Genomic DNA, 22,799 nt, shown 5'->3' with positions numbered 1-22,799 from the left:
TATGTTCCAGTCCTAGGTCCTGTCTAAGTATAGTGTTATCAACTACGCCGTTCGCTTATGTCGTTGATATATTTGTTGATGGTAACGGCGGCATCGTTCGGAGCTGGATTGACGCACCTTAATAGAGCTGCATTGATAGAGGCTGTAAGTACAGGAACGCCGGCAAAGTAGTACTTAATTTTACATCGAGATCTAAAAAAAACAGCGGGGGTTAAAGATAGAAAACCGAGTGGAGGGCTACTGATGGTAAGGTCATGCGATTTATATGAGGGAATCTGCTCCTAATAATAGATGGCAGCAAAAGCAGAGTTGAAAAGACACTAGATTAGGTTCTTTAAAAACACTCCCTTTAGGGTGGGATGCCGTTCCCTGATCCTGGTCACGATCGAGCTTATCACAAATACATTCCATATTGTAAAATGCCCGTTTCATGCCAAACTGCGCAGCCAGCCAAATGCATAGCCAAGCCGTAGAGCTGAACTTTACGGCTTCAAGGATATAATGGGGATAACAAATAAGTCCGGAACTGTAATATAAAAGGTAAACTAAGCTCTATAGCAATAGAAGCCGCTTAGCTTATTAAATGTGCAACCGCTAAAATCGGCTCCTATGCTTGTTCTCAGCAGTTCTAATGTCATGATTTAGCCAGACAAGACCCTAAGACCGCAGGAACGTGCAGAATGTGGAACATTGGACTGAATAGATAGCAGAAGGAGAATCACGGCTAGTTAGAAAATGCTTGGACAGAGCAGGCAGCTGAGCCACCTCGATTTTCCGTATCCCAGATTATGGTTCAGAGCACCCTTTCCTACTCCACGGTTTGCCATTTCTCAGTGCCTGGTTTGGTTTCAGGTAACCTGTGGCACGGCTGTGGGTGATTTCGGGTCTGCCAAATGGGAGAGTAGGAGTTCTGCTTGACCGGAGACGTGGGAGCGGGGTGTTCTGGTTGACCAGAGGTGTAGGAGTGGGGGGTTCTGATTGACCAAAGGTGTGGAAGTAGGGTCTCTTGTTGACAAGGGATGGGGTTTAGATACTGTAATGCGCTCAAGAACCGACGGGAATGCTCTGAGGAGGACGTGCTTTGTAGCCTAATCCTCTACGTATCTTTAACGGGGCTTTTTCACTTTGGCTGTAAATGCACCGGAGAAAGCATAACGGAGATACCCCAGTGACCGTCTGTTGGGGATCCAGTGAGATATTAGGAGTCTCTATAAGCTCGCGGGGAGATGCTCACGCCACTGGTTCAAATCTCGCAAGCCCCTTCTTCATATTGCAAATCTAATACCTGTGACTCTGGCTGTCTTGGCCTGAGCCATCGACTTACGTATACCGGTCAGCTTGCAATCGATAGTACTAGACTCCTTCTATGACTCCAAAGTATAGCTTCAAAAGCGGTCCCGACACCTTGACAGAGACCCCTATACGCCCCAAGACCGTGATCACTAAGCTACTTAGAGAATAGGAGTCACATATGTAGAGCAGCCCGCCAGCGACATTGGTCATCCCTAATTACCAGTAACGAGTGGAACATCTGAGGGTTCTTTGGTGATACAAACACGTTTGTCTATAACTTAATTTTGTTTGAGAATAGCCCCGAGCAAGGGTATTTGCAGCTTATGTATATAACGTGAAACCAAATTGCGACCATTTTCTCGCTATTGCCGCCTTCCGATACTACCTGCCCTCATAGTTCGCTTTGGTTCTATATAAAGCTCAATGCTCGCAGCTTGGTATATTCATCGGCCGCCAGCGCCCAAAACCGACGCCTTACAGAACACCCATATTTAGAACGCTCTTGCCACATATACCATATACACTCTACATTATGAATATTCAATTCCAGAGGGGTCAAGAAACTTCCACCGTAGACAATATGCACCGATCAATTTACGATGGGCCTACATCCCCTCCGAGTCTTTAAAGTACCGAAATTCAACAACCCCTTACTTCCTTCCAAGGCAGTTGCAAGAGCGGGCGCTAGATGACAGTTAGATTACGCTCTCGTTAGGAGACCCAATCATACCTGTGAAAGGCCGGCTGTCGAATATACGGATACGGTCTTCGCGACAAAGTCCACGGCATGTGAGCCAGACCAACGATCAAAGGCATCCTTATAGTCACCCACCATCAGATCCGCTATAATTGGATCTAAGTCTCTGATATCTTTCCACCCGAACGGCCGGGATCGTGCTTCGTGATACTGCTCCTACGCACCTATTATTGGGTTAGGTATATTCCGGCAGCCATATTTACTTACCGATCTTCACAATACTGTCGTAGCATAGAAAGATATTTGAACAGATCAACGAGCTATACTCTAATCCCCTTTATTACAGAAGCCCCTGTCGCTGTACCTCCGGAGTGCCAGACTCATATCCCGAGTCGGACAGCTTCTTACCGCTCTCCGTCTCGTCGGTCGGCTGCATAAGGTTCTCCAGCAGCGCATCCCCATCATACCTGTATTCTTCGTTGCCTATCAAGGCGAAAGGGTCCATATTGAACAGTCCAAAGTCTAATTCACCCAATGCGTCTTCCTCACCGGTCGCGCTGTTCGTTTGAACACCCGGTTCCACTGCCGTTGCTTGCCTTGGCTGAGCTGCAGTTGAGGACTGGGAGCGAAACTCCTGAAACACTTGAGATATGAGCGTACTGACACATGAGCTCGCTTCCCTTCGCAGAGTCTCTTCCACAATGCTGAAATTTCTCTCGGCCTCGAGGCACAATGCTTGGCGGAGACGAAGCGGGACTTCTCGTAGAAGAAACTCCTCGCACTCTCTCAAGCGGTCGCCACTGTTAGACTGAGGGCCGTTGGCTTTCATGGATGACATGAGCTCTCCGTACTCGTAGACTGGCTTGTGTTAGACAGGATGACGCCTGAACATTGTGAAAAGACTTACACGGCGATGGAATGTCATCATAGTCCACGTGGGGAAAGAGGATCTTGTACATCTCGCGCCACTTCTCCGTTTCGGAGAGCTCGGTCTGTCCCTTCGTCCTCTTTCGAGACCGCAGACTTCTTTCCTGGGCGGCATCAAAGCCCTCGACGTGCTCCATGTCCCGAAGTGAACATGGCTCGGGAAGCCGTTGATGATCGAGGTAACCAACCTCATCCTTGAATGGTTGCCAGCAGCGTCCGCATCGATATCTCGGTTGCCGATGACGCCGATAGAGGTGCTCCCTGCGACAAATTAGTATTTGAGGTACTGGACGAAGGGGGCGATATGGCTTACTTGACGCGGCGAACACTAGGCCACCCAGGCCCGGGACAGTTCCGCGCGCGCTTGTACATGGCGGGGTTGTACTTGAAATACGGACAGGCGTACCCTGCATTTTCCTCTTTGGAGTTAACAGGGTCTTTGGATTTGGGGTTCCCTGTCTCCTCCTCGTCGTCGTTGCTATCCCCTGCATCCCTGTCATCCCGGTTGCGCTTCCTATCGTTGCTGACGCCAAGAGTTGTCATCTTCGAGCCCTCAGATAGCGCGGATGCCCCATTTTGGCCAGGGCAGGTAGCAGTCGGGTGAATACCGCCCCTGACTTGGAAAAAAATAGCCTTGATCCTTTTTGTGACCTCCAGCACAATTCTGTCAATCATCCTGGCCTTCCTTTCGTCCAGGAAGGTCTCAGTGAGAACAGAGCTGTCATCGCTTCTCGGCGTCTGAGATAACAACGAGTCGCCTGTTTCCTCTCCGGCAGGCTGGAGTCGGGATTTTGGGGTTGAACAAGAAGAATAAGACTCGGATATATTATCCTTCCATGCACAGGCTCCCAAACAACTTAGATCGTCCGCTGTACGCGGTTCTGATGCCTCTTTCTTGATATCAATAACGTGGCTCGAATTGGCGCCGGGATTATGACCGCTATCGCCCAAATTACCAGCATGATGCAAGAAGACTGAAGTAGCGCAGGTCAAAACAGTTGCACTTGAACGAGCGCTAAAACCGTTATTAGATCCCCCCTCCTCGGAACTAGCTGGACCGGGAGCGTTCCGTTTACCAAACGACCCGCTGCCAATCCCTTCCCCATTTAAAGATGCATCCCTAGCGACCGAAGTCGAACACGGTTGGTTTGGAGAGATGGTGAGCGCGCCCGGCGTGCTGTCGTTGATACCAGGCTCGGGTGATTTTTGCCCACACCCTTTCACAAGTCTATGCCGCTGTAGGGTGCGTCAACGTTCGTGGTTCTTATAGGTCAGACTGGAGACTCACCTTGAGGGCATCTTTCCTAGAGAAGCTCTTGTCGCAGTTCGAACACGGAAAAGGTTTGACAGCGAGGTGGATTCGCTTGTGTCTCTTGAGGTCATGATTGCGGTTGAATGACTGCGAACACTGATCGCATTTGAACGGCCGGTCTTGTTGCAACGCCCTACAAATCCCAGACGATACATTCATTGGCGGGCAAGGGGTTGAGGCAGGCGAATAGGGATACGGATTAACGGGTGTCTCTGACGGCGGAGGTGGCCTCCTAAATGCCGTGGATATAGGGGACTTGTCATCTTTACGTGGAGGAGGTGACAAGGAAGGAAGTTTTCGGCTAGGTTTTGGGGAACTGTCTCGTGTAGACAGGATGCCGGCTGGCCAAGGCGGTAGATATGACGGGGAAAGCATTTGAGGGTAGGGCGGCGGGCACAAAGAGTCGGTTGGGGGGCCTGATGTGGGGGCATTGCTGCGACCACTGTACGAGTAGGAGTTGGATCCAAGTGTTGGCGAGGATCCCGATGCTGGTGTGTTCCTGCTGGTCAAAGACAGTCCATTGGTCGAAAGTTCGCGGTTTATCTTGCTTTGGCTTGCGACAGAGTATGGCGATAGTGGAATCCTATCAAAGGCGACTCGCGCCGAATTAACGGGCGGCGAAGGCTGCTCGAACCATGGCAATATAGGTGCCCCAGGAGAAACGGCTGGCGAACTACGCCGCGACTCATCAAAGTTGACCGCAATATCCATGACAGAACCGTCAAATTGTGACTGTAGTAACGCTACACGCGTTTTGCTCAACGCAGAATCCGTATAGTCGAATGTTGTGTGGCGAAGGATTGAAGTATGAGGTGCAGAGTGACATGAGGCTCTCCAGTCTTCGGTCCGGAAGCAGCTCTTGTTCCGGGATGGAAGAGGAGTGGCTGTGTGCTGGCAGGTTTTTCAGGATAACGCGTTATGCGCAATTGCGCCGGGACGGGGAAGTGCTCAGGCGATGTATCGATGCAGCCTCTTACTGCGCTGCTAAGATGCTCACAACTCGACAATGCGGATGACAGCAATTCGAGCGTTAATGCTCAAACTCGAAGCGAAAACATAGAGAAAAACAAAAGACAAACTGGTTTGGAATGGAGATATATACTTTCTTACTCCAAATTCCTGTTTGTCTCTCTGTAACTCTCAACTCACTACCATTTGCTTAACAGCCCCTCAGCCTTTCTGTACCACCCCAGCCCACTAACAATCGCAACCAATGGATACCCATCACTTCTCCACAGACGGCACCAAACCACCGTTCCCAGCGGGAACTCACAATAGGCGGTAAGTTCCGCCCAGATTCCAGAGCTAAAGTCTTGTCTTTTGGAACTCGACGCCACACGAGGAAAAAAAAAAAAATTTTTTTTTTTTTTTTTTGTTGGGGGGGGGGGGGGGGGGGGAGGGGGGGGAGGGGGGGTTGATTGGAAATAAAATAAATACAGAAAAATAAATGGAGAGACCGCGCGCTAATCAGAAGGCACTATAGCTTCCCAGGCCAGGAGGAGCCAGTTTTGTTGCAGTGCTACCTGACCGAAAAGCCAACATCAGTCGAAGCCATGGCAATGGGACGAGATGCCATCCTGGAGAAGGACCGTGTCGCTGCCGCAGGGGCAGTTTTGAGAGAATTTGAAGAGAAATGGAAGGTTGCACAGAGAAAAACAGTATAGGCGGCTGAATATATTGTCTTGTACAGTATTGTTAGGTATAAGATACGTACCTTGCTTCGTATAGGTGGAGCGTGGGTGAGGTATGCATCTCTGGGGGTCGCAGTCGTCCGGTATTTTATGTTGACAGTGGGAGTCCGTACAGTTTTTGGTGGTTCTCTAGATGCTTTCCCATTTCTTGAATACATCCTCATCTCTCCATCAATGCCCTCAAGACTCGTTCCAGTTGGGCTCTGGAAGGCAGAAGAGGCCAGGCTGAGGCACAGTCACCCAATCACCCATCAGGCCCCCGCATGATGTTTCAGCTCAAGACATTGCTCTCGCATTGTCCTTTATCCGGGCTTCATGGTTCATTCGGCTGAAATGGTGCAGAAAAACACATCTACACTCACATGTTACAAGGGGAAGGGTAAAGGTGGCCAAATACCAGACAGACTAGACAAGACAGGCCAGGCGACACCATCCCAAATTAGGTCCCTGTACCTTAAACAAGGTCAAAACAACATGTGCAGATAGAGCTCCCTCTGATCAGAGGTAGATCGCTTTGCACGCAAAGAAGCTCGTCAATTGAGCCTGTAACAGGTATGGAGAAGAGTGCTGAATTGATCCTCCCGTCTAAGGAACAATGGCCAGGACGACGCTACTTATGGTGCAAAAGAAAAATGGGCCTACGGCAAGTCCCAGCCCCATGGGCGCCATTCCAGTAAGTGTGGCCCTCTGGGGACAGTTTTCCCTACTCACCACAACGCAATGTGACAATGGCCGACCGGCTGAGCGTCGCTCCCTCGATCGCGATCTAGACAACTAACTAACTATCGTTCAGGTACGGGCAGGGATATAACTCGTACCCGGGCTAGTACATTTGCTAGAATCGAGATAAGTAAGATTGTGGCAACCTCGGTCTGCGATTATAATATTAGCTATGCGAACATAGGGCAGGACTAGAAGTAGGAAGCTTACTTCTTGGTACTGTATCATTCATGGTCATGTTATATTGTTTGGAAATAAAGTATTTACTGTACTACAGGGGCGAAGAGAGGTATGTGGCTGGGTACGTTAGAACTAATTACCGCACGTCTTAAACTGTTGGGAATAAAACTTGAACCGCGAGAATACGAAGACAAAAGCCTATTGCCGTACATACGAAGGGGCATTGAATGTGCTGGGGCATACGAAGTGGAATTTGGCGGCTAGAGCTTCAATCAGAGCAATATTCATCGGTCTTCAGCCCCAAGCGTAGAGATAGGCCAGGCACCATTTGCTGCCCCGCCAAGAGCCTTCTACTAGAATTTCTGACGCTTTTGAATTATCCAAAGAAATGATTTGAAGCACCGTAGCCATAAAGTAAGCCTCCTACAACCTCCGACCTTTTCCACGTATGTTCTCTAACTAGCATATACCTGCTCCGTTACCCCCTATTAGGTAGGTCAGATTGACTCAGGCCCGAAGGGGGAAACGGTTAAAAATTGCCGGGTAATGACTTCACAATTAACCTTCCCCATTGCTTTGGACTATATACTAGAATACTATATACACTATACCCACCTTAGCGCTTTCTCTGCTAAACCCTCCAAGGACTCCAAGTGTGCAGTACGTACGCAGCTGGGCCTGATTTGCCTCAGATGTTCAAACTAAAAGAGAAAAACCCCGGTTGTAATCCCATAGGACCCCGGCTTGCAGAAGAGCGGCTCAGACCAACGGGGCGAGTACCGTCAGGAATAGGAGAGATAGCACAGGCAGGATAGTGGTTTGCGCTACGAAGTGTTCTCAACGTAGGTGGGCACCTAAGTAACAAATCGACATCTAGCTCAGCTCCCGCATCAACACAAGAGACGCCCGTTTCTAAGGAAGAACTGCGAAGAGGAGGCTTTGAGACTCTCTGCTGATGCCACACAGGATAGTAAATCAAACGGGAACCCCAAGAACTAAATCCCAGAATTGGAGGAGCTCGCCATCCCGGAAACCGTCGACCACCCCGGCAATCCCGATCCAGACGCGGTGGAAGGCGAGGCCGTGCACCTGTGGCACACGTTCCTAGAGGACGAGGAAGACGTGGTCACGTTGGGCGCCGCTGACGAGCACGGCAAACTGACGAAGCTGGTCATGGTCGACACGGAGAGCACAGTGCTCGTCACCGTGTCCGTGTGGGTAATCGTGCTCGTGGACGCCGCCGGGCAACTGCTCGTGGGAGGCGGAGCACCGCAGCCGCTCGCAGTGAGGGTGATTCCGAAGCACTTTGCCTGCCCAAAGTTGGGGTCCACGTATATGTTGTACTCGGTATCGGTGGCCGGGCAGGCGGAGAAGTGCGGACTGCCCTTCCATAGAAGCACGTTGTTTGCGTCGATAGAGAAGCCCTGCACCGGGGGTTTGCCTTCGTCGCATTGGACTTGGGTGATTGGGGTTTCTGTTTCTTTGGTTAGGCACCATGCTCGGTGTTTCTAACGTGTCGCCTTTCATGGAAAACAAGTGGTGGTTTGCAGAGAGGAGACCATCTCACCTGTGATAATACATCCCCTTCCAGCCGAGTCTGTGATTTTGCCGTCAGCGATATAGAACGTCGCGATGCTCTCGCTCCCATTGAGCCGGATCTGTCCGTCAGAAAGTTGCCCGGCGGCGCACGGGAAGCTACCCGTGGAGCTGAGAGTGAAGCCGCAACCTTGGTGCCCATCAACCCACGTTGCACCAGCACGACCAATGGAGGCAAGTTGTATTCCGAGGATGAGACAGAGCTTGGCCACAAACTCAAGGTTAAACTTCAGGTCCTTGCTAGGGTGTGTCATAGTGACTGATGGCTAGAGGGGTGGGAAGAAAGATGAGAGAGAGGGAGAAGGAGACGTTGGGGGTATGGACGAGCGACTTCACTGAGAGACAGGCCTTGTCGCCATCCTCCGTTCGGGAACAGGCCGGGACAACACTTAACCTCATCTTTCGCAATATATCTCGGTTCTCCAACGCCAAGCAACTGCCGACTAAGTGAATCTGATATCGGAACCCAGCCGTGGCACCCCAAGGCAAGTGTAAGCAAACATTTCGACCCGATCATCTGATGCATTGGTGGTCAGTTCGTGACTAAGACCATCGAAACAGGTTTTGGCTGCAAGCGAGTATGTATCACACATCCCTTGATTGGTGTGATCGTTTATCCTGTTCGAGGACGAGGCATAGAGGAACGCGGCGTGGAATTAGCTTGTCGGAGTTCGGTGGAGCTCGGAGCGATATCCATATGCAGGGCCGACAATAAAGTTCCGCGGATGTACCTTGAAGTCACGACATTGTCGGGCTAGTATTCCATAGCGATCCCGGGAAAATAGGGTGCACTGCGCGCAGGGATTCATGCATGTAACCATGTTGCCTTGCATAACAAGCTGCTTACATGACAAAGCCGCATCGAGCTCCAGATGTTCAATCTGAATGCTCAGGGTTGGCAAACTTTTGCCAGTCGTCGGTCCAAGTACAATCGCCTATGTGGTGGCACTTCGATGACAGTGTCGCCGAGCGAACGGATCAGACGGGTGACCTTGGCTACGCCGCTTGCTCCTTTGTCTCTTTGCCCGAACTGTTCTATCTTCGCGGTAGATTTGAGGTTTTGGTAATATGTGTTGCTAGCAATTCTGTTTCTCCACTACATAGGAAAACGTCGAGGTAGCTACCACTGGTATTCGGCCGTCTGCTGAACAAAACGTCCGTCGTTGAAAGACAATAGATGCCTTGGCCCTTAGCAAACAACCCACCCAGTTGTCATTGTTCCCGTCTGCTTCCTAACATAAGCTAAGACCGACTTCCAGATTCCCACGAGACCGGACTGCCTCTTCTCCCGCATCTCCAAAGCGTGAACCTGCCCCAACCCGACCCACTTCAATTTCTGTTCGAGACTCTGGTGGAGGCCATACTTAGCCTTCAGGCCCTCTTTCCAGTTTTCGTACGCGTAGAAGGCCATCGCAACTCGCTCGTGTGGTGCAGGCTTGTTGGCGGGGCTACCATCGGTAGTTGCCCGAGTCACATCCAGAGGGTCGGTGTTGGACCAACCCCGGCTCTCCACATCGGAGTAGGCGACGCTAATTGGGGTGCTGCCACTGCGCTCCCCTTGCGTTTCCGGTGCAGTGAATCGGCCCCCAGTATTGCCCATGTCAAGGCGCTCGAGTTGAACCGAGTCCGCCACATGTACAGAGTAGACTGAGACCGAGTATCTCTCTTCGCCTTGATCGTCGTAGGGATGCGGCGGCTCCCCCAGTGTCGTGGAAAGGTAGCCTGCTTGCAGAGTGTTGCGGTTTGCCAGCCGGTCGACATCAACTGACCGGACCTTTTCACCAGGCAGAAACAAGTCGCTCTTACTGTCATGGAACTCGAATTTGGTGTTGCTCTTTCTTGCCGCTTCGTGTCCGTGTGGAGAACTGCGGAAACTATTCAAAAACGCTCGTGAGGGCACCAGCTGAGGTTCGCGTCCCATTGACGAAGCGGAGCGCGACGCTCCCTCGAGAGAGGCCATATCAGGGAGGCTCCCGGCTTCAATGGGAGAGGGTGGCACTGAGCAGATGGAACGCTCCATCATGCTAAGACGTCCGTCTTGATCTTCTATGCGGCTCTCGATCCGCTGTAGCGTACGGAAGATGTCGAGAAGCAGAACGCTGGTAGCGGCATGCCCTCTGGATGGTGACTGCGCTCCTTCGGTGGACCGTGGTGCCATCGTGACGCACAAGACAGAGCTAATCGATTACTGGCGCTACGTGATCAGAGTTGCTTGTTGTGTTGAGGATGGGAATGTACTGGGGGCTCGCGAACTGCCCGGAGAGGGGATTGGATTGCGGGAACCCTTGCATCGAAAGGGGAACCCATGCCTTCGACCACACCATCGGCTCGGCTTTCCATTAGTGCCGGAAGCCCGGTAGACGAAGCTCTTCTCCGGTCATTGAGCATGTGTTGTAAAACGAGCTCCGGAAGCATGCGGCCGGGGTGTATCTGACATCAGCAGCTTGTTCATATGGCGCGGGGTATATTCTTACCAAGGATTAGTCGTGTGGGCCTGACTATAGGTACAGTATTAAGATATGTAACTGCACATGAAGAAACACCCTGTACCATACCCACACACCCGGGAAAGTGCGTAATACTATAGTACTGTATAGTACCTATCGATGTCCCTACCAAAGGAGTTGTGTTACTTATGTGATGCGCCGTCATTTGGGCGAACGGTCCACGGGAAAGATGATAGGAGAGAAAGGTGCTTTAGTAAGCAACACCCCAACCTTAGGCCGGCACTCGTCATCCTCGCGTGATCTTAAATCAAGAATTAAAGGAAGCGCCTAGTCTCGCGAGGTAATTAGTTAGTACTGCCTTAGTTCTATTGGATCATGGGGGCATACTCCCTCGCGTAAAACCAGTTTCTTCTCCCCGCATAAGCGGATATTTCGTCTGCAACCGGTAACACATCAGAGATAGGAGGTTTCCTACCGTTAGGCTGTGTAATTTTACAGTACCTATCCGTGGCTCCTCGCCCACCGCTTGAGGGGTGTCAACGATCACCTCGGTTCCCGTCCGCCGTACGGAGTAAGCGCACCTCATGAGCTCCCATGGCGGAAGCATCTCAGCGGTTACGGTACACCACGTTTACCCGATTCAGCATCCCGGAGGCTTTGGCCGAGACAGAATCAATCGAGGTTGGTGCTGACCTCGCCGAGCGCGTCGGATCAGCCATCCTTCCACTACGCAATGTTCCCGGCCACCATCGCAGCTCCTGGGGCCCCGTCACTTCAAGCTCATCCCGCCCCCGGCATCCGCGCGCTGCCTTGCTCATGACGGGTAGGTCCCTCCCCACCCCCCACCCCCACCCTCCTCTCTCTCTCCAACCACTCCTTCCCCCAAGGTGTTACCTGTCTCACTCAGACCACGAACTGCTCCCGGCCCTAATTAACGACTCTCAGTCTGGGATACCCGCGAGGCCCAGGTTACCTTCGCAGCCTCGCAGGCGTCACGAGACTTGATTAGCGCCCTCTCCGCGCTGGCGCCACCGTCTTCCCCGCCGCCCTCGGCGGCTGCTGGCGGCGAGTTTGGTCCGTCGCTCAGCGACAGGACTCCGTTGACGGGCCACACGCAGCTGCGGCGAGTCTTCTTCCCTCCGGCCATGGAGCCCGCCGCGCGCGCTGCCGTGGCAGGACTCGAGGCGCTGCGGTATCCATATGCCATTGGCATTTCCGGCGAGACGGCGCGGCAATACATGGCGTATTTGATGGAGCCTCTGGCTGGGTGGCTTGACGGCTCCATGACGTGGCCTCCCGGCACCGCTAGTGATAATGGAGTGAGATGCGGACAGGTACATTGTGATGTTTTCATGTACGTTGTGCTCTGGAAGGGTCCGCATGAGGAAGCCCGGTTTGTCGAAAGGGTCAAACGTCAGCGGCCACGCTCTGCTGTGCCCCCGAATGTGTGGATTCCCGAGGATGTCATCAGTGTGAAAGAACTCTGGGAAGAGCAGTTGAAGGAGAGCGGAGCGGTTGGGTGGGAAGACGAATATGTGGCTTTCTTGCCGAATGTGAGGATCTGATAAGATTCCCGAACCAATCACTAAGATACCTTTGAAGTTGTAGCAGAGGTCGCCATTTGCAATGAGCGCTGACCCAATATATTGAGTATGAAGTATCTCCTGTACCCTGGACCCACGGAGGTCTCTTTTCGGTGGTTTTAGTCTCTATCTGCCCTCTGCACCATTCCTTCTGCGTCTCTTATTTAAAATTCCCGTAATGAGGGCGACTTGGACATACGCTCCCCGCCTCCGTTGATTTGGCCTCTTAGACATCACGGGCGAAGAATCGGGATCGCTGAACGCCCCGAGTGTCACGGTGGCGGCGTGCCGGGGAGCACCTCAGCCCTGCCTCCTCGAAAGAAAGCTGGGGGCTGGCCATCGATATAGTGCCATGCCGCGAGCGCGAACCAAGTATATGTTTCCGGTGCCGCTCTAATACTATCGTAAGCCGCGGGGTTCCCGGTTCCCAAAAATGTCGCAGCGGCTATACTAGCTATGTGAATTACATCCCTGGAGGCTGTTGACAGCGTCAGAAGGTTAGCGTAACGGCTCACTGAGGCGTCTCCGTCCCGCCAGGGGAGTGAAATGGAAATGAAGACCGAACACCCACTTGCGCTAACTTGCGAATCGTCGGTGATCCCATTGCCCTCGACGACATGGAAAAGTCTATCCACCGTCATCAGTCCCAGTAGGTACGAACAACTTAGCTTCCTGACACGGCGAACTTACTCGTGAAACAGATTCATGGCGGCGCAACCAAAAGTCTGTATCCGCTGGTTTGCATTTACTTGCTCTTCCCCAAGGCGGTCAAGAGGTAATCGGGGAGGGGCCCTCCTCCAACCATATGGACAGACGGTCACCGTCTTCCTGCGTGTCTGCTCTTGGGTTGCGGCAAAGTTGCCATGACGAGGGCCTCCGCAGAACCTGTTGCCCGCCCGGGTGTAAGGTTCGTCAAAGATGTACTCCTCGAACTCCGCCGCCCAGTAGGGCACGAGGCCGTCATGCATGAAACCGGCGTACTGTTCAATATTTTGAAGCGGGACAGGCTGACTATTCCCGTCAAGAACGAGCCCGCCGTCTTGCTGTGCATTGTCGGTCCATGCCCTTCTCTGAAGCCAAGTATCGTGGCAGAAGAGAATATAATGCTCGCCGTTGAAACCTGTCCTTCCGCCCTCCATGAACTGCCTCACGTCTTGAAACCAAGCTAAACGACAGGGTTAATTCCGCATTTGAGTCCACCTCTAGACCCTTGAAACAAATACACACACACACCTCGGAAGTTCATGATGATTTGGTCACCACCAGCAGTGTCAGGGGCTGGTGTGCCGAAGAAGGTAGTACTCAGCTGTCGTGCATCCCTCTGCTGGCCTGGAACGGTGTTGTCTAGAGCTAGGTCCAGCACACGTACTGCAGCGTTGACAAGTTGATAGCAGTCCTCCCAGATGTTGTCAATATGGCGCCGGCCATTTGTGTCGAGAGCAAACTCGTCATCGCACCCGCCATTGAGAAGTGGGTTTCCTCGGTGGACTTCGAAGACATCGTCGATTTGGCGGAGCTGGCCAAATGCCGGATCTGGGAGAAGGAGGAGGACAAAACTTAGGGCCCAAACAATATTGGCCGCCATTCTCCAATAGTTGAAGCTTGGCATGGGATGTTGCACAGAAGGCGAAGTTAAGATGGAAAGAACGTGGTGTTGCTAAGGTACTGCCACCAAGGAATGGGATATGTGGACGACTATCTCATCTAACCATACGTACTTTTCATGGCGTGCCTCTTCCAGCACCTTAGTCAACAGCTAGAGTATTGCTTGGTCTAATCCCTGTCGAGATAAGTCGAGTCTTCTGGCATGCACGACCCCGAAACCACTTCTTGTCCCTGCCGAGTCACCCCGGGACAATAGCTCACTCCATTATCATATGACACCTTGTAAAGTAGCTGTCCGCGGGTCCATTATTACCAAGCAAGTATGTATCGGGTTTCGCCACCTAGCGGTGCGGAACTAATCAAAGTTTAGCAGAGGGAGACTTTAAATGATACCGCAGGTTGGCGATACCTGGGCAAACTCGAGGTTCCGTGGTAGTAGTATTACTGTACGTCACAACCACCCAACAGCACTCAATGGTTGTGTATATTCGTCTGTATGGTGCTTACTTCCCGTCTTCCTGTCAGCATTGTGTGCTACCATCAGCAATCTCACGTCATCGCGAACCTAGATGTCTATGGTCATTCACAACATCTCGATGCATGGCGCTGATAGAGCGTGCAGATAAACAAAAATACAAGAGGTACATGAAGGTACAACTGAGATCCAAAATGCGACGCGGTATGCCGTCCACGTGAATAGACGAGGGAGACTGACAGAGCCGACACGATCCGAATGCATAGTACATACGACAACAATTGCTTCCGAGATAAGGATAGTTACGTAATTAGCTAGTCGTTGATGGTAGGCTGGTTTTTCTTGTTTCCCTGGGTTTGGTCGAACCCTGTTGTTGCAGTCGCCTCCTACCTCTTCGTTCTTCCCTAGATCATTTAGTTTAACAGCAACTTCTACAATATTGAGCTTGTGCAGCGAGGGGAAACGACACGGATCTGTCCCGATGAGGCACTGGGCGTTTGTATTGCTTCTCCTGTGCGTCTGGGCCACTGCCAGACCGCAGGGGACGCGGCGTGCTTCAGAACCTCTTACCTTGGGTGTAAGTAAAAACTGGAACTCCCTCCATTGTGAATTGGAAAGATTGTTAGCTAAACTGGAGTGTGGACTAAGAACTCGGGCGTTCTTGGATCGCGCTGGCCTCGTCGGCTTCCTTTCCCCAAGTTGCGCAGACGACAAGCTTCATCCAAGCTTCCGTTCCCAGGCAAACGAGGAGTCCGCTTGGCCAGTGATTTGGAGGACTTCAGTATTGAACACGTTCTTAGACCGAGAGTTCCAAGTGTGATCTTCAAGAGGCAAAATGTCACATTCTGGATGGAAAACATTGCCCATGGGCAGGTGGGTTAAGATCAGATCGAGTCCTGGGGTTGTAGCCGAGGATTAACTCACAATCGCTGCTATTAGATGCCTCTGGCTGAGGACAGCTCACTATACCCCTTCTTTCGCAACGTGAAGGATTTTGGGGCCAGAGGTGACGGTCGGACGGATGATACCCAGGCCATCAATCGGGCTATCGCGGCAGGAAACCGTTGTGGCCCCGGGTGCGCTTCCTCAACTACAAAGGGAGTGAGTTTCTCTATGTTCACCCGCCGTCTGGCAACTGCAAGGCGTAAATACGTGCTAAATCGGCGAACAGGCCCTGGTTTATTTCCCGGTGAGTTTGTGATAGACCGCTAAGATCGCGGCCTAGCACGGCTAAGAACAGACCATTAGGGTGGAACATACTTGATAAACTCGCCCATTACGCAGTACGTAATTACCTATGATTCGATAGTAGTGTCACTAGGGCAGGTCTCACAGTCGGTCGTGAACAGGTATTACTATACCCAGCTCGTCGGAGACCCGACAAACCGACCCGTTATAAAAGGAACGGGAAATTTCACTGGCATCGCACTCATCGATGCTAGCGGCCATGCCGCACAGGGGAGTGCCACGAATGGTGTCCTTCCTCCCACCGATCCGGACTATCATGGCCAAAATTACCAGCAGATTAGAAATATCATTTTCGACCTAACGCGAATGCCAGATCTCATCCATACGGCGACACGGACGTATCCACCCACCGGGCTCCTCTGGCAGCCGGGGAAGGCAAACAGTCTCCAGAACCTAGCATTTGTCATGCCTGACGCCATCGAGACCGACACAAACGCCGTGGGTATCTCAATGGTTGATGTGAGTCTACTTACCGTGCCATGGGCAGAACAACGAAAAAGGGAGTCTAACACAATCTAGGGAAACGGCGGATTCGCCAGCGACCTAGTGTTCCATGGCGGCAAGGTTGGCCTGTCAGCTGGAACTCGGCAGTTCACAGCACGAAACCTCGAATTCTACCGCTGTGAGACGGCCGTGTCCATGACGTGGGCGTGGATCTCCACCTGGAAGAGTGTCAGAGTGATGGAATGTGAGACAGCATTCGACCTAACTCAAACCAGGGCAGACGGCCAAGGGACCGGTTCTATTGTCATTAGCGGTAAGGCGCCACCATCGTTGCATCTGAATGTGTGTCCATGGCTGTGTCGCGAGGCGCTGACTCTAAAATCGGGGAAAAAAAATAAAAGACTCTCAGTTCACCGACGTTCCATGTGCGATTGCCGTCAACCCCGACTTCCTCCCACGCATTGTGCTCGACAACCTGCTTCTCCAGAGAGTCGTGGCGACCGTATTCGAGCCCGGCATGGACGGCAAAGACTATCTCGGTGGCTTCGACGCGCCAGTCACGGTTAAGCTGTGGTCTCTGGGCCCGCGATTCACGTCAATTCGAGGCAGCAATAACTACGTGTTCGGCTTGGTCGAGCCGCCCCCCTCCAAGGATCAGCGCCTCTTGGACCCCACCCGCCAGAGGTTCTTCGAGAGGTCCCGGCCGCAGTACGAGGACACGACGGCCAGTTCCTTCATTGTGGCTACGCAACGCGGTATTAGGAACGATGGGACGGGTGACCAGGCGGACGCCATCAATGCACTCCTCCAGAGCCACCATGACAGACCCATTTTCTTCCCCGCTGGTATCTATGCGGTGGAGCGTACTGTATTCGTCCCTGCGGGGTCGGTTCTCGTTGGTGAAGGTAAGCAGCCTACGAACCTGGCAATGGAAAAAGCGTAAGGCTAATCATTGCGTTCCGGCGGGATAGGTTGGTCTCAAATCATGGCCTCCGGGCCGTTTTTCCAGAACCAGAGTGATCCCCAAGTTGTTGTGAGGTAAGTCCACCAATCCACGATAACTCAGAGATAGATACGCTGCTGATCCGGGCCCCAGGGTGGGAGACACTGGTGACATTGGCTCGGTGGAGATCTCGGATTTCCTCTTCACAGTCCGCGGACCAGCTGCGGGAGCTATCCTAATGGAATGGAACATGCAATCGGGTAGCCAAGGGCGCGCCGGCATGTGGGACTGCCATTTTCGTGTGGGCGGAGCGTCTGGGTCGGATCTCCAGACTCAGGAGTGCAGGCATGCTGTACTGCGAAACGGGACCGTCAAAGCCGACTGCACGGGCGCGGCCCTGATGCTCCATGTAACGGGGACCGCATCGGGTTACTTTGAGAACCTCTGGCTTTGGTATGGCGTCATTTGCTCCTTCGAGTCCTCGGACCGACTTTTGTCGGTAATTCTTCAATGAAGTGGCTGACTTGGGGATTGTCAAGGGCTGCCGACCGCGACTTAGACGCTGCCAAGGGGCTGGGGTGGAATTCGAGTAGCACCGCCAGCTCACGTCTCGATGTCTTCTCCGGTCGCGGCATGTTAGTTGAGTCCACCAGTCCTTCGTGGTTCTATGCTACCGCGTCAGAACACAATTCACTCTACCAATACCAGTTCTTCGGTGCAAGAACCGCCTATCTGGCCACCGTGCTGGGCGAGTCGCCATACTGGCAGCATATATCCAATGCGACCACCGTTGTCCCCGATCTTACTTTCCCCGGCGATCCCGACTTCTCAGACTGCAGCCCCGACGCTAACTGCGTCATGGCCTGGGGATTGAGAGCGTTGGGCTCCTCCAGAATCATGATATACGGTGCTGGATACGACTCGCTCTCTAATGTAAGTACAGACTCAGATTCAACACATTGGCCTGCCCTTTCTTATATGCCTGATTGTCCTATCAGCAAACTTGTTTGACTACGGAATCGTGCCAGCAGCGCATGATTGAGACCTCCTTCACTGGCCGTTTTTGGATTTTTGGACTCTCCACAAGGGGCGTGATCGAAATGATAAGTCCGAAAGGGTTCGTATCCACCAACACAATCTAATCGAGCGAGTGTCTAGGTAGGGCTTGCTAATAACAAGTTAGTGGTATCGTTGCGCCAGTGCGCCAGACAGACGACTTCATACAGTTGTGAGTCCCTTGTCAACTATACGTTTTGGCAATTGGGGATGATATCGTCCTGACACCATTTCAGCGGCGACACGACAGAGATCAGCGTCTGGGGCGCTCTCGGCGGCCAAGGCTTGGATATCGGCTCGGGGGGTGTCGCGCTGGGGAACGACCCGGAAGCTAACAACACCTTGGGAACTGGATCTCGTACGTTCCTAGATCCCGCCCTCTGGAGCGGAGCAAATCACCTGGGTTTCTGCCAGCCTCCCTGCAGCCTCATACTCCCCCAATGGCAGCTATCGAGCGCCACAACCTACACATTCCCGCCGTTTACCTCGTCCGTGACGTGGAGGTACAATGGAACTTCATCGATTGATGTTACTACACTCAGCATTCCTCCAGGTGAGATGTCCTGTCTGTATTCTGCCCATCCATCTAGAGCATATGGAGTGTGTTTGAAGGGGAAAGGTAGCCGTTAACAAACCCCCTTAGTCGTCACCACTGCCATCCCTTTCTGGAACATCAACATAACGAGCCAGCCCACAACCTTCGTTGCGCAGTCCAGCATCCAAGCGCCTCCGTTCCGAATCTCCAATACAGATCTGGGATTGACAACAACTTTCTTCCCTCCCCCATTTCCGTATGATACATCGTCTGCCCAGTCGAACAATCCGACTGTGACGATCTCCTCCGGCCGTCCGTCACCAACGTGCTCGAGCGGCTGCGGGAACCCCTGCGAGGCATTTTGCATCGGGCCATGCCTGACATGCACGCCGTGCCTTAATTGCGGTGGTATCGATCCCCCTCCACCGCCGCCAACTATTCCACGAACTCAGCCAGGGCAGACGACTGGGTCTCTGACAACTGCATCTCTGACAACTGGGCCCGGTGGAAGCAGCAGCGCATCTTCGGACGGCGCGACGGGTAATCCCACATCTGGGCTGGTGACTTCCGGCCAATCCACCTCTGGCCAGCCTAGCCAATCCGGTTCTGCCCTGCCAACGTCGGGTCAAAGTACATCGACCTCTGAGCAAACAACATTCTCTGGGCAACCAACTACTGGCCAAGGAAGTCTCTCGACGCAACCTACCTCTGGACTTGGAGGGACCAGTCAGCCTACCAGTAGTGGTTCTGACCAAACCACAACAACAACTCCAGGAGGGGGCCAAGAGACGACAGGACAAGGAAGCAGCTCAGAGCAAGAAACCTCTGGTGAACCCACGGCAACTACCCCCACACTGGGCACTACCGATCAAGGTGACACGGGGCCAGAAACTTCTGAGCAAGCCTCATCAACAAGTGACGAGACGACAGCGACGCCGCCCCCAACCACAGGATCACCAACATCTCCAGGTGGTATACCAACAACCACAACAACCACGTCTGACGATGACGGAGGTGGATTCCCGCCTCCGCCACCGCCCGTAAGTGCACAGCTGCTCCAACTTTTCATTGTATGAAGCCAGTACTGACTGAATTGATCGTAGCCTCCGCCGCCTCCTCCTCCACCCCCTCCTCCAGTAAGCTTGGGACATTGCATTGCTCTCTTTTGGAGGCCCGAACTGATAATAACTCTTCCCGCAGCCTCCTCCACCGCCACCGCCTCCGCCTCCCCCGGTAAGTAATATGCCTGACCCAACCCATTGAATATCGCCCTATGCCGGAGCTGACAACTAGTATAAGCCTCCCCCACCGCCGCCTCCCCCGGGTGGCGGCGATGATGATGACGATGAATGCACGACGACGACAACATCCGAGTGCGAGACATTCTGCATCCCTGCTCCAACACTAGACTGTGCAACCACATGTTCCAATATCGCAGCTTGCAGCCCCAGTCCCACAAACTTCCTAGCTCCCATTGGTAAGTTGTTCGCATGCGGATAATTCGACATGTCCATACAGTTAGCATCCTAACTCGTGATATTTTCTAGCGCCGTTCGCCGTTGTCACATTTGAAAACCTCGGCACATACGATGGCAACACAGCTGCGGATCTGGCAACGATTATTGCTATGGAAAGCCTCCTTGATTCGCTGTACGGGACTCGCACAACAACATTCTCTAGCACCAGCACCAGCAGTTTTCCGTCTACAGTCTCTAGCCCGCCCAGCACCACTACTCTCATATCCACCAGCACCTCTGTGTCGTCCAGCACCTCTGTGTCGTCCAGCACCTCTGTGTCGTCCAGCACCTCTGTGTCGTCCAGCACCTCGCCGTCATCGACGGCATCGACGGCATCGACCGGCACGCCACCCACAACCATCAGCCAAGCGTCTCCCACCACGGCGACACCAACCAGCACCGGCGAGTGCCAGTCCAGATCACAGGTGGTGCAGGGCAACGTGGTCGTGTCAGTGCCGCAGGGCCGCACGGGCATCGTCATCTTCATACCTTTCGCCGACGCTGCGGGAAGCCAGTGGAGCGCGACGGTTAGCGGCGGATTTACAGTGCAACCCAGAGATCTTATTCAGAACTGGCAGGTTGACGCAGGTCCTGGGACCATACCGTTCAGCAGCGGTACCGGGGGTGAGAACATCGATATCAACTGGATGAACCCGAACGGGCAAGGTACGTTGTGTGGGCCCCTTGCCCCCCCTTCAATTTTTTTTCTTTCCGAATCCAGTATCCTTCCATACTAGTACCCCTTCTCCCTGAAGCTGACTCTTTTCCGTAACCCAACCAAAAAAAAAAGGCCAAACCGAACTCCAACTCCTCTTCACGCCAGGCATAACGGGCACCCTCTCCTTCGGCATCTCCTTCTTCGGCACCGTCCCCTGCACACCCACGCCAACCACCACCGCCGCCCCGCAGCCGCTTTGCACCGACCCGGTGCCGACCCCGCCCTCGGAGGGCGGGCAGCAACAGGACATGACGTGCATCGGCGACGAGGGCCAACTCGCGGAGCGCGGGGACTGCGGCGGGCTGAGCGTGCCTCCCGGCACCGACAACGGGCTGACCATCGACGACTGCCTGCCGGGGACGGGCATCACGGACGTGGCGACGGGCGAGGAGAAGTGCTCGTGGGCCGAGAGCGGCGGGTGCGCGCTCGTGGCCGCGTTCCGAGGCGCGGACGCGCAGAGGCAGCCGCAGAGCCGGGATGACGTGGTGGCCATCGTGGGCAACAGCAATGCTTTCTGCTTCCGCGTGTGCCAGACGCAAATCCTCGAGGGCAGCCGGACGCCAAATCGGGAGGGGAATGTGCGGGTTTGTGTCATGAACAGGGATCGTGCGGGAGACTGTTAGGTGAGGGTAAGTACATCTACTGTACTTAGGTAAGGTATTTAAGGATCAGAGACTGGAAGCCACCACCAGGTGTTTGCTGCCTTGCTTGAATACGAATATTTGTTTAGACAAATAACCAACTCATTAGTGGAACCCTGAGTGGGGAAGAGTCCGGGAAGCGCAGTCGATTGTCTTCATCTAATTGTGTCAGGAAATCATTGTCCCTCGTCTGCAACCATTTTCACGCACGGAAATCAATCTTTTAAAGAACCAGTAACGTTAGTGCGATTCACGAAACTGAATATCCTCTAGTCTCCGTTGCAGTGCCATCAAGCCTATAAACAACTGCCTCCTATCTTTCAAACGTCCCTTTTCATCTCTTTCTATCTCATATATCATGTCATCATACCGAAACTTTCACGATATGAACCCCAAAAATATGAAAGGAGGTCTAAAGGGTAGAAACACCGATGGTATGATCGAGAGAGCTACTATATAGGATGGCCTCTCTGAGAATAAATCTGGCATTGATGATAAGCCTATCCACAAAGCCCTCACTCCGATTTTCAAGCCGCAGTGTGCAAAGATGATGAGCGTATGGGTTTCTTCAGTTACTAGAATCACCTTGAAACTCACATTTAGAAATTTAGGACTAACTATTTACAGATATGAGAGAAGGTTTCCTGGCTCCAATCCACGCAACATGGAGACAATGAAGCATTTCACCGAGAATGTCGCACTCTCGACTGCTGACAGACTAGAAAAAGCGCTGAATAGACCTCCTATCATCCTGGTGCCTCAGGCCTTATGGCGGCGATGCACTTAACAAGCCTACCGCACTCGACTTTGCGCAGGACCCATGGAACAGTTCAATACAATATTGTGACTCTTCAAAGAATGCTCCGGATGTTCCAGCTGATTCAAAAATGCCTGGCAACGGCAAGCCACTGTCATACAAGGCTTGGGATGCAGGACTCTTGAGGTACGGTTGTTGAACTTTTCTCGGGGCAATGGTCTCCGGGATGTCCTCCACCGTTAGGTGACGGAAATTCGATGGTGCAGCAAACGCGTGTTCGTGAATGGCCAGGGTTCTTTCCGTTGGGATGCTGCGCCTTCAAGAAGGACGAAGTTGACAATCACGAGGATAATAATTCGGCGGTAAGGGTCATGTCACAAAACCGCAAAGTCAGCAGGTCAATATTATCTTGTA

The 22,799-nt window shown here is 52.8% G+C and overlaps 6 protein-coding genes across 6 annotated transcripts; 2 read left to right on the top strand and 4 right to left on the bottom strand.

Annotated features, from left to right (window-relative positions):
• Positions 1–2,330: 2,330 nt before the first annotated feature.
• On the bottom strand, positions 2,331–3,879 carry MFIFM68171_06621 (uncharacterized protein; the record flags this gene model as incomplete). Its single annotated transcript, XM_071062041.1, has 4 exons — positions 2,331–2,848; positions 2,898–3,178; positions 3,231–3,694; positions 3,874–3,879. The coding sequence occupies 4 exons, from the start codon at positions 3,877–3,879 to the stop codon at positions 2,331–2,333; spliced, it is 1,269 nt and encodes a 422-aa protein (XP_070918142.1).
• Positions 3,880–7,815: 3,936 nt separating this feature from the next.
• On the bottom strand, positions 7,816–8,670 carry MFIFM68171_06620 (uncharacterized protein; the record flags this gene model as incomplete). The annotated part of the gene is made up of 2 exons (XM_071062040.1): positions 7,816–8,294; positions 8,388–8,670. The coding sequence occupies 2 exons, from the start codon at positions 8,668–8,670 to the stop codon at positions 7,816–7,818; spliced, it is 762 nt and encodes a 253-aa protein (XP_070918141.1).
• Positions 8,671–9,605: 935 nt separating this feature from the next.
• MFIFM68171_06619 (uncharacterized protein) lies at positions 9,606–10,574 on the bottom strand (the record flags this gene model as incomplete). The annotated part of the gene is made up of 1 exon (XM_071062039.1): positions 9,606–10,574. One exon carries the CDS (start codon positions 10,572–10,574, stop codon positions 9,606–9,608), a length of 969 nt encoding a protein of 322 aa, XP_070918140.1.
• Positions 10,575–11,457: 883 nt separating this feature from the next.
• Positions 11,458–12,428, top strand: MFIFM68171_06618 (uncharacterized protein; the record flags this gene model as incomplete). Its single annotated transcript, XM_071062038.1, has 2 exons — positions 11,458–11,686; positions 11,809–12,428. The coding sequence occupies 2 exons, from the start codon at positions 11,458–11,460 to the stop codon at positions 12,426–12,428; spliced, it is 849 nt and encodes a 282-aa protein (XP_070918139.1).
• Positions 12,429–12,909: 481 nt separating this feature from the next.
• On the bottom strand, positions 12,910–14,031 carry MFIFM68171_06617 (uncharacterized protein; the record flags this gene model as incomplete). The annotated part of the gene is made up of 4 exons (XM_071062037.1): positions 12,910–12,924; positions 13,028–13,073; positions 13,137–13,611; positions 13,680–14,031. The coding sequence occupies 4 exons, from the start codon at positions 14,029–14,031 to the stop codon at positions 12,910–12,912; spliced, it is 888 nt and encodes a 295-aa protein (XP_070918138.1).
• Positions 14,032–15,375: 1,344 nt separating this feature from the next.
• On the top strand, positions 15,376–21,610 carry MFIFM68171_06616 (uncharacterized protein; the record flags this gene model as incomplete). The annotated part of the gene is made up of 20 exons (XM_071062036.1): positions 15,376–15,399; positions 15,466–15,627; positions 15,698–15,715; positions 15,775–15,809; positions 15,876–16,233; positions 16,294–16,531; positions 16,620–17,123; positions 17,190–17,256; positions 17,315–17,614; positions 17,701–18,094; positions 18,160–18,278; positions 18,345–18,389; positions 18,454–18,770; positions 18,861–19,160; positions 19,767–19,792; positions 19,856–19,888; positions 19,953–19,985; positions 20,052–20,229; positions 20,300–20,935; positions 21,060–21,610. The coding sequence occupies 20 exons, from the start codon at positions 15,376–15,378 to the stop codon at positions 21,608–21,610; spliced, it is 4,338 nt and encodes a 1,445-aa protein (XP_070918137.1).
• Between the last annotated feature and the right edge of the window lie 1,189 nt (positions 21,611–22,799).

Source organism: Madurella fahalii (genome assembly GCF_045866475.1).
Source record: "Madurella fahalii IFM 68171 DNA, scaffold_3, whole genome shotgun sequence".
NCBI lineage: Eukaryota > Fungi > Ascomycota > Sordariomycetes > Sordariales > Madurella > Madurella fahalii.
Note: the sequence above shows the minus strand (reverse complement) of the source record. Positions and strands in the feature narration are given on the sequence as shown.